The sequence below is a fragment of the Octopus bimaculoides genome, chromosome 14, assembly GCF_001194135.2.
Source record: "Octopus bimaculoides isolate UCB-OBI-ISO-001 chromosome 14, ASM119413v2, whole genome shotgun sequence".
Lineage (NCBI taxonomy): Eukaryota > Metazoa > Mollusca > Cephalopoda > Octopoda > Octopodidae > Octopus > Octopus bimaculoides.
Genome location: NC_068994.1, coordinates 41,997,364 through 42,009,106, shown reverse-complemented (window position 1 = coordinate 42,009,106; position 11,743 = coordinate 41,997,364). Strand labels below are relative to the sequence as shown.

At 32.1% G+C, this 11,743-nt stretch overlaps 1 protein-coding gene across 5 annotated transcripts in view; it reads left to right on the top strand.

The window, feature by feature from the left end:
* Window positions 1-11,731, top strand: part of LOC106882960 (protocadherin beta-6) — a 164,956-nt gene extending 153,225 nt beyond the window's left edge. For 3 of the 5 annotated variants that reach the window (XR_001411054.2, XM_014933808.2, XM_014933809.2), the window contains 2 exons: window positions 894-976; window positions 11,418-11,731. Coding sequence is in view for 3 of the 5 variants with exons in the window: in XM_014933808.2 (XP_014789294.1) it covers window positions 894-952 (59 nt within the window). In the remaining 2 variants the exon portion in view is untranslated. The remainder of the gene's footprint in view (window positions 1-893; window positions 977-11,417) is intronic. The other 2 variants (XR_001411055.2, XM_014933810.2) reach the window with 2 other exon arrangements.
* Window positions 11,732-11,743: the final 12 nt, after the last annotated feature.

The window sequence follows — 11,743 nt, the reverse complement described above, 5'->3', positions numbered from 1 at the left end:
CTCAAAATGTATCACGTTAACTCGGTATATCAACCTGTAAATCGGCTGGGATATCTTGTTTTTTAGTGTAATTTTGCTACCCCTGGTAACCATTAACGTATTCAAATTATCGAAAGTTTTAACAACTGAGATAATATTAATATACATAAAATAATGTATATATATATATATATATATATACACACACACACACGATGGGTTTCTTTTCAGTTTCCATCTACCAAATCCACTCACAAGGCTTTGGTGGGTCCAAAGCTATAGTAGGAAACAAGTGCCCTAGGTGCCATGCAGTGGAACTGAACCTGGTACCATGTGATTGGGATTCAAGCTTCTTACCACACAGCCACGTCTGTATAAAATAAAATTCACAGCCTCACAACAGCACAGTGATGTAAACACCAGTGATAGTCAGTGCATGCTTGGAAGGTGACTCGTTGGTGGTCACTGAGATGCATTTTTGTGGTACAAGCAGAATCCTTTGACTGATTGACCAATCACCAACCTGTGTAATCACAGATCAATCTATGATGAACATAACATGGTTCACAATTGATTGTATCATCTCATTCCAGACTAGTGACAAACGAACAGTTATAAACAAGGTTCCATGTATCAAAGTGAAAAGGAAACTGAAAATAATGTTCTATAAACTAGATAGAAAGAAGAACTTTCTGAAGATTTGCTTTATACTTTAATAGCAAATCCTTAATACTACTTAAGAAATTTTTGCAATAGAAAAGAAAATGATATATGAGAGATCAGAGTAACAGCTGAAGATAATTCTATATGAGTCATTTAATTCTTTCTTTATTATAGAATTTCAGCAGTAAATCATTAAAGATAAGTTCTGTCATTTTACTGTATTGATGGTTCTGTTTCTCTTCTGTCTGTAGCTTGCCGCTTGAAAATGAGGCTTGGAATGAAAGAAAGTTGTGAAGCAGGAGAAATCTAAGATCAAAAATGATTCTTCACATTGGTAAGCACACCCAAACATTGACTAATAACTGCTTGTGTTTAATTAGTTTAATATGAAATAATTAGACCTACTTCTTAATTGATTCCTATATGAAATATATCGCATGGTTTTCATTTAATTAATTAGAATGTAACAGTGAACTCTGAAACAAAAGTGAATAAGGGGAAACAAATTTTTTTAAATATATCAAATTTTATACTTTATTTTTTTAAAATCTTTTATTTGTTACAGTCATTAGACTGTAGCCATGCTGGAGCACTACCTTGAAGAATTTTTAGTCATAAAAAATCGACCCTAGTAGTTATTCATTTTTTTTAATGCTTGGTACTTATTCTATGGGTCTCTTTTGTTGAACTGCTTTGTTACAAGGACGTAAACACACCAACATCAGTTGTCAAGCAGTGGTGGTGGTGGTGGGGATGATGATGATGATGGTGAGGAGGAGGAGGAGGAGGAGGATAATGAGGACACACACACACATGCACACATATGAGATAAATCTCTGTTGATTTGCCTGGATTCAAAATGTAGAGTATTCTTTAAAACATTATAACTGAAAAGTTCCAATTTACAATCTTCAGAATTACTCATTTCTGATCATCAGCTGGCAAACGAAGTCTACTTTTCTTTTGAAATATTCACTGTTTAAATGTTTTTTTTTGAAAAATGAAATGCAAGTTCGAATAAAAACACTTATCCTTATTTTCTTTCATGCAAAAATAATTGCTTCAAGCTTGTGTTTTTCATTTCCTTTCTGGTTCTCATGATAATAATATAAATGTCTCAAGATCCAGTTGGACATAGTCATGAACTTGTATATATGTGTGCATGTATGTGTAAGTGAGTTTATATATGTGTGTATATTTGTATGTGTGTGTAACTGTATGTGCGTGCCTGTATGTTTGTACACATGGATGTGCATGTGTTTATGTTTGTCTTCACCACAGCTTCAACTCTGGTATTGGTTTGTTTCTACAGGGTGTCCACAAAGTCTGGCTACATGGAGTAAACAATTAAACAATTAACATAAAAAATTAAATATAAGAAATAATAATTTCTTAAAGTATGTGTTAATCCCCATGTACCCAGACTTTGTGGACACCCTGTCTATTACTTTTCATTCACTTTCCTCTATGTGACTTAGCAGATTGGCAAAAGAGCCCAAAAGAATGAGTACCAGACTTTAAATAAGAAATTAAGTCCTGGGGTTGACTTGTTGGACTAAATTCTTCAAGATAGTGCCCCAGCATGGCTGCAGTCATATGACCGAAATGAATCAAATAAAAAGAGGTCGGTTATTTACAGTGAATGGCTCCACAAGTTTGAAACATCTGTTTGAATTGTTGGAATTATCCTAAGCCAGTCAATCAAGGGTGAAATACAACCAGTACTTATTTTAAATTAAACTGATTTCATTTGAGTGTTGTCACTTGCCTTGGAGCACAATATAAGCAAGAGAGATTAAATTTATATTGTTTTGATCTTTTGTTCAGAACATTAGCAATACAAATGTTGTACCTTATATATTTACTTTATCAAAATACAGTAAATTCTATTATATAGAATGCAAATTTTGGAGCTTTCATTATAATTAATAGAACACCTCTCATTGTCTGAATACATGATTTCAAACCATTTTCTGTCCTTATTTCAATATAAATTTTAGAGACTCATTTCAACTGTCTAAACACTGTGCCATTTCGCATACATATAAAATTCAGTTAAAAATAAATAAATAAATAAATATATACAAATAGCAAAATGAAAAAAACAATAACAAAAGCATAAACAAATTGCTACTGTTGAATATTTGTATTACTGTTTCATTGTCATCATATACAGAAAATATTTTTTCATCTCTGCTTTGAAATGTTAATTGTAATAACTAAAATCAACTGGATCTTTGAGTTACTATGTTTCAAAGGGTGAAGTATTATTAATTTGCTTCACGTTAATCTATTAATTACAATGAATTTGTTTAGAAATTTACATTTTACAATAATAACTACACATCGAATAGTCGCCGTTATTAAATATTCACACTTTGAACTATAGTTTAGATTTTATTTAATATTACAATTCAAATTATCACTTTCAACTGTTAACTTTAATTAAATATATGTTCATTGGTCAAATATAACAAGTCATACATTGTTATGTTAACACTAGCAAACTTAACACTGGAGTGTTAACCAGAAGAAGCAATCTCATTTGGACTTGTTAACTACAAGACACCATCTATGTCGGATTGATTAACTTAAAGAATCAACCACACTTTAAACTGTCAAGTATAAGAAGCAGCCACACATTGATGTGTTAGGTGGCCTTATTTTGAAATTCCAAATGCAAATATATTGCATCAGTAGCTTAGCTATTTTTCAAATGTTCAATAAACTTAATGGAATTTCAAGCCTAATTTTTCTCTAGCTTACAGCAGATAAGAGGAAAGTGAATGAAAAGTAATATAGAAATTAAATTGGGTGGCAGCTAGGCAAATCAATATGTAGCACAATCTTTCAATTGATTCAAGAAATATAAATCATTGACTTTATTAGTTCTCTCTTGAATATTTTTCTCCAAAATATGATGTTAAATATTTTTCTGTTTTTGTTGATACATTGACTTGAGAAGCTTTTCTTTTCTTTTCATTATTTAATTACCTTATTCATAATCTCATTTTTATGTCAAGAAATATATTTCCTGAACACCTGAATCTAACACAATTCCACTAAATGATTACCACTCTCAATGTGTTCTTATGTATTGGGAAAAAAAAAAGAAGGAAAAAACAAACGAATAGTAAAAAAATAAATAAAAAAAAAAACACAGAGCCAATTAAGTTTATCCCTTTTCAAAGTAATCTCTTGAGTTCAGTGTAACAGAACGGTTGCATTCCATTTTCAAACAGAACAAAGATATTTTATATATTTCTTTCTTATATTCTTGTGTTTTCTCATGAATTTTAGTTGACAGTTTCTAAAATATTCTTTTTGTTTTGTGCTTCAATTTTCAAAATAGGAAGAGGAGAAGAAGGAGAAAAAAATGTTTCTCAATAATGTATATTAGAAATGTAAGGAAAGTGTATTACCAGTTTATTGTATTTGGTTAGGAATGTTTGCCATACACAATCTAGATATACTTCTCCCTTTTCTTCATTGCCTTTTTCTTAAGAATAGCAGAGATTTCGGTGAACTTTGTGATAATATATAAAGGTTGTTAGTAGCATATGAAAGAGACTGAGCTGTATGTGTACGCTGAGATAATATTCAGAAAATTTTTTTTTAAAATCATTGATAATTTTGTCCATTATTGCAAAACTATATCTGATACATTATTACTCAATTGATTTTTGTAGGTTAATAAAATTATAAACTCTCAGCATGAAACATTCATCCATTTATTTGTTTACTGGAAATTATCAGTATGACTCATTTTTTTCCCTTCTTAAATTATAATTTTTTTTTTCGTGTTTTAATATTTCTTTGTTTTAACGATTCAAGAAGGTTAACCTTAAGGTGGTGGACTGGCTGAATTAGTGTTGTACAAAATGCCTGACATATTTAGTAATAACAGTTCATGTTCTGAGTTCAAATTTTGCCAAGATCAACTTTAGATTATACCGTCTTTCCATGGCACTTGACCCAGAGTAGAGATTGACTGACTGGCCCAGGAATTGAATGCATACTCACAAGCTAAAATACTAGGGGAAAACAAAATAGAGCTCTACCAAAAGCTGGTATGAATATAAAGCCAGTAAAGTTCCTCAACTGATGAAGGGATCTGAAACTAATTCCATCTGCTTTGATTTTCAAAATATCAATAAATTTTTGGAGACTGCATAAGGTAGGGGAAAGAACAGTAGACACCATTGTTAAAATAGTCAAATACTGGAATTCATTTAATATTTTATAAGGCATCCTAGATATTTTTGGAGGGAAATCGAAATGCTCTTCTATATAGGGCTATCAGCAGTAATATTTTGCATCTCTGTTTCATTTTACTGTATTATGCAAATGTGAAGGTACTTGGCAAAGTGGTTAAGGGTATTTATTTCATGGTCATAAGACTTTGAGTTCAATTCCTGGTGGTGCATTGTGTCTTTGAGCAAGAAACTTTACTTTCACAAGGTGGTGAGCTGGCAGAAATGTTAGCACGCCGGGCGAAATGCTTAGCGGTATTTCGTCTGCCGTTACGTTCCGAGTTCAAATTCTGCTGAGGTTGACTTTGCCTTTCATCCTTTCAGGATCGATAAATTAAGTACCAGTTACCCACTGGGGTCGATGTAATCGACTTAATCTCTTTGTCTGCCCTTGTTTGTCCCCTCTATGTTTAGCCCCTTGAGGGCAATAAAGAAATAAGAAACTTTACTTTCACATTGTTTCAGTCCACTCAGCTGCCAAAAATGAGTAGTACCTGTAATTCAAAGGGCCAGCTTTGTCACATCCTGTGTCACACTGAATCTCCCCAAGATCTACATTGAATGTATGCATGTTTGTGGAGTGCTCAGCCACTTTCATGTCATTCCATTGATTGGTTCAATAGAAACACTCATCATCCTAACCGACAGAGTGTGAACTATTATCTAGATATTGTAATTTGGCGTAACAACAAAGATAAGCAGTTGCTCAAAAACATTCTTCCATTCTTTATTAGTCCAATGTTTCCTTTTGTATTCTTTTTCAATCAGCTGATTCCCTTTCACATTAGCACAAAATAGGGGCAATATGCATGATATTTTAAACTCCAGTTTGTTTTTATATTCTCTAAATTGGAATTCCTTCGCTAAGGCCTTTGATAGTCAAACACAGATATCTATGGTACTTATACAACATCGATTATAAATAAATATGATCAGAGGATTTTATATCTCTTACCTCTTTACTGGTTTCAGTTACTGGACTATGGCCATGCTGGAGTACTATCTTGGGAATTGAACTCATGACCTTATAAGTATGAGTTGAATACCCTAACCACTAAACCATCCACCTTCACCAATGATTAATAAGAGATGAAGTAAATATGAGATAGGTTTGAAGCAGACTTTGAGTAGAGAGGGCATGTCATTATAGTGATCACAAATAGTGGCAAAAGGAATTTGACAAAGCTGGTTATTGACTGATTAGCTAAATGATTAATCAGACAATCAATTGATTAATTGGTTAAATGTTAACAAATTGACTACTAATAATAAGAGAAGTGAAATTGAACCAGTGTGTGTGTGTGTGTGTGTGTGTGCGTTTATTGACATAATGACCCTCCCAAGGTGTATCAGAAGCTGTTTCAATTCAACACATGAACCCTGATTTAAATTGGGACTCTTGGAAATTAAATATAAAAACAAAATATAAAAAATCGTTCTTGTGGTAATTGGTACACTCAGTACCATGCCAAAATTGTTATCTAAGAGATTGGAGGATATTGGAATTGAGATATACAGACTGTTGACCAACAAGAAAGTGCCATTCTGTTTTCTGCAAGAATTGTTAAAACAAAAGATTGTTGAAATTTCATGGAACTTGTCACCAAACTACACAGTAACATTCCTTGTAAATAAATTAACATGTAACAGCTTTTGAATAATAATAAAATAACAACAATGATAAGATGATGATGATGAAATAACAAAAACAACAAAATTGTTTTTTCTCAAACGCTCAAACCATTTCATGTCTGGCCTGAATAAGCCAAATGAAATATAAAAATGAAATAATAATAATAATAAAGTTAATAGTAATAATAATAATAATGATAATAATAATAACAATAATAATAATAATGATAATAATAATCAGAATATCAATATATTTTTTTAAATATTTTTTATTATTTTTCTTTCATCAAAACTTACTTCAGCAATACTTTTCATATAAGTCTTCATGTATAATCCCCCCCTCTACACACACACACACACACAAACACACACATACACACACAACCCTTTCTTGCCCTCACCCTGTCTCCTCTGCTCCCATTTATCTCTCTGATAGTTTTCTCCAAACAAAATATTTTTTTTTTTAAACTGAACTTTTTTTCTTTTTCGCAAAAAAACCTTATTCTTAGCAATACGTGAGAGGAGGTGGTGGGAAGGGGGGGCCGTGACGAGGGTGTGGGGAAGAAAACTTGTTTGTTTATTTCTTCATGTATTTTCTTCATTTATTTTTTTCCATTCTTTATTATTATCATTATTATTATTATCATTATTATTATTACGATTATTATTATTATTATTATTATTATTATTATTATTATCATCATTATTATTATATTCAGTTTCTTCTCTTTCTTTATTTTTCTTCTCTTCCTGTTGTAAAAACATTGAGTTTTATTCTGAAGACTATAGTTTGATTTATTGTGGCAATAAATAAAGTAAAACATATAACAACAACAACAACAACCACAACAACTGCAACAACAACAGCAACAACAACACCAAAAACAACAACAACAACAACAATAATAATAATAATAATAATAATAATAATAATAATAATAATAATAATGGAAATAAAAAATGTGAGATTAGCAGCCAACTGAGAGAGCTTTTAAGAGAAGATGAATAGTGTTTGTTTGAAAGATATTGCTTGGAAATAGTCATCAATGTCTTTTACTCTGCTCCCAGCTAATATATTATATAATAAAGGGAAAAAGACACAATATTTCAAAGTAAGTCACTATCTCTAGTTTCATTTTTCATTTACACTAAAAAGAACAAAATCCGACATTTACTTCATTATAGTGGATGTTTTGGTTAAAAGAAAAAGAAAAAGAAAATAATAATAATAATAGTAATAATAGAATGGTATTTTCTGTTTCACTATGAAAACAGGGGAACAAGATTGTAGCAAGCGTACACCTGGCGCTGATTATGGCAGAGAAAAGAAAGTTTAAACAAAAAAACAAAAAAAAACAACATTTGAACTTTTTAAAGAAAAAATGGTTGAGATTATTTCATGTTTGGAAGCAAATAATAAGAACAGCAAAAGCTTTAAGATGTTTATGTATGTGGATGATGATGATGATGATCATGATGATGATGCAACTACTTAATAATAATAATAATAATAATAATAATATTAATCCTTTCTACTATAGGCACAAGGCCTGAAATTTGGGGGAGGTCCTATGCATAAAGAGAAATATACTCACACACATAAAAAACAGAGAAAAACAGAGATGGGAGAAGGGTAGAGAGATAAGGAACAGGACACACCAGTCATTTTAATAAGTTTGTCAATTGATATGACACACCAGTCATATCAACAAGCTCATCAATTGTTCAGCAACGGTCCTCTATGATCAGTTCAGGAATTTTCATGATGTTTTCATTCTTTTGGGAAGTCAACAGTCATCCTGAATGAGGTTGGTCTTCAAGTGACAAGTGATGATTCCTAAAGTGTAGAAACCTCTTGTAAACTTGTGTTTTGCTCATGACAGCATCCTTGTAAGCTGTTCAGAGCATGACAACTGTTTTGGCAACTGTTTTACCCAGCAGTAAACAGAATTCCATGGAAATGTGCTGTTCCTTCATTTCAGCAGTCACAAAAGTTGATGAACAGGGGAGAAGCACTTCAAAACAAAGATTCAGCACATGACAGTATCGGTACATGAGATGCCGCTGGTTGGCAGACTAATGCCTGAGGGCTACATGAAGTCGCTTCTAGAGGTGGAAGCCTGCACTACAATAGGCTTGTCCCACAGAGAATGTTTCTGGTTACATCTGGATACCTTCTTGTATGTAAGTGTTGAATTAGCAATGTTAAACTACCTGTGCTAAAACATCTCATACCCAGTACATGAGCATTATCGAGGGCTAAAAGGGATAATAGGGATAATAGTTCTTGGGTGAAGAAGTATTTTGTGATGCAATTTTTGCAATGTTGATAATTTGCATTTGCCAGGAAGGAAAGAACCTTAGTGACAGTGTGTTGTAGCATGTGTAGCATCTGTAATGAACTAAAGTGACTTAACTGCATGCTTATTCATATTTATGTGGTTGTGGAGGTAGTTTCCTTATGTGTATGTTTGTGTCTTGGTGCTGTTGAAGAAGACAAGTTTGGTATGACTCTATTGGAAGATGATTTCAAGGCTTCTGGTTGTAGAAATAAGAGTAAGTTTGGCACAAAGTGTCTAAGTTGCATATGGATGATGCAGAATAAGTTTATTATTTAAATAAGTTAATAATCTATGAAAGAATATGAATGATTAATATAATGTATAAAATGAAATAGTTGAGAAAAATATTTGGTAACATATATACTGTGAAAATTCTTTTTCTTTTTCTGGAAGTGTCATACAATATCTTGTTATATATATATTCTGAAGAGATACTGTGGTCCTGAGCTTGTTTGAAAAATGCTTTGAGTGATATTCTTGAATGCATTATATGATATTTTGTTATGTGAAAGAATGAGAATATTTTATTCTTGCTTTTTCATTGTTTACATCTTTGCTACAGAATAGGATCATATGAAACATAGAAATACAATAGGAATCCATAGATTACCTTAAGTTCTTAGAATGAAAAGCATTTAAAGTAATAGATGAAGAAGAGGAATCTAGTATGTAGGGAAGATATGAGATTTAAAACTGATGAATAGATTTGGATAACAGGATGAAGAAATAGCTGCAGCTGACTGGTGCCAAAGCAGAGACAAATAAAAGGAGACATTATGAAGGTTTACTGCAAAAACTGATCAAATCGTGAAACAACATCAGGAAGATAAATTCTACAGACTAATGTAGCATAAGGTGACATGCCAAAATATATAATCACAGCAATACCAACACAGTGAAAATTATACGTCATGGCTGTGTGGTCAGGAGTTTGCTTTCCAACCACATTGTTCTGGGCTCAGTCCTGCTGTGTGGTGGTACCTTGGGTGAATGTCTTTTACTATAGCTCTAAGTCAACCAAAGCCTTGTGAGTTGATTTGATAGTTGTAAACAATGAAGTCTGTCACATTATATATATACACACACACATACATACATATATATACATATATATACGCATGTATATATACATATATTCATACACGCACACACACACATATATATATATACATACATATATACATACACACACACACACATATATATAGAGAGCAAGAGAGAAAAAGAGAGAGAGAGATGTATATATCTGTGTGTGGGTGTGTAAAATGATTAGTGATATTTAGTCTGTCTAAACAGTCTGAGTTTAAATTCCACTAAGGTTGACTTTACTATGCATCATTTTGATGTACTGGGGTTGGTGAAATCGACTTACCCCAACCCCCAAATTGTTGGCCTTCTGCCAAAATAGGAAATCAAAGTATTAAATACAATAGGGGAGGTAGCTTGCAGAATCATTACCATAATGGACAAAATGCTTAGCGGCATTTCTTCCAACATTATGTTCTTAGTTCAAATGGCACCGATATGTACTTTGCCTTTCATCCTGGGCTCAATGTAATCGACTTACCCCTCCCCCTTGGAATTGCTGACCTTGTGCTAAAATTTGAAATCAATATGCTAAATATGACATCCTCTCTACCTGGATATTTGGTTTTTAAGTTATTTATCGTTGGCTTTAATTCTTTCATCTCCCACCATCATTCTGTTACATCAATTCCAGAATTATAATTTTGCCTAACAATAAACATTTTTCCAGGTTCTTCTAGGCTTGAAAACAAGACCATGCTTCCCTGATACACATATACACTCATTTCTCACTCTTCCTTTTTCCCTGCCTTTCTGTTTTGTATAAATATTAGAAGAATTCTTTTCAAATCCATCTCTATATTAAATGCTCTTTTCCCCACCCTATCAACAAAGCATGTCCAATACGACCCATCCTCTTCTTGTTTTTTTACTCTTTACACAGTTAATATATTGGATATAACATCGTTTCTACCTGTATGTTTGGGTCTATATTATTTTTCTTATGCTTATATAATTTTGTCAACTTTACCATCCTCTGCTATTATTCTCACCATCCTAAACCTATATACTTACCTTATAATAAACGTTTCTCTCATGCAGTTTTATAAACTACGCAGCTTATGTATTGGAAAAAATCATATATATGTGAGTGTGCATGTGTGTGTGTGTGCGCACGCCTGTGTCTGTGCTTGTATGTGCATTTGTGTGTGTAGGTATGTATATATGTATGCATATGTATGTGTGTGCTTTTGTATTGAGAGAGAGAGAGAAAGAGGGGAGAGAGAGTGATGGATAAATAGACAAATAGAAAGACAGCTAGACAAACAGATTGACGGACACACACACATACACACACACACACACACACACACACACACTTACACACACATTAACCAATAGAATGCTAGTTAAACATTTTTTATATAGTTTCTGAATGATCTTTCATGTCTTTATAGATTTATAATACGATTTTCTCTTTCAAAATAATTTAATTCGCATTATTCCTTTTGCTATTTTTCAGCCAGCAACATGTTTGTCTCTTACGACCAGAAGCAACTCAGAAATACAAATCTATGCTTCCCATAACATGTAATGGACTCCGGAAACAAAAATGAAAGAGAAACATAAAATATTGCATATCACGGAACAATTTTCCTGACTTTATTGATGATATATATTTATACACACACACACACATATATATATATATATATATATATATGTATGTATGTATGTATGTATGTATATATAAATATATATAATGAAAACATTTCTTCTGGTAATAGATGAAAATATTGTCAAAGCGGCTGATCCATATGTCATCTATATTGAGAAACTAAAAGTCTC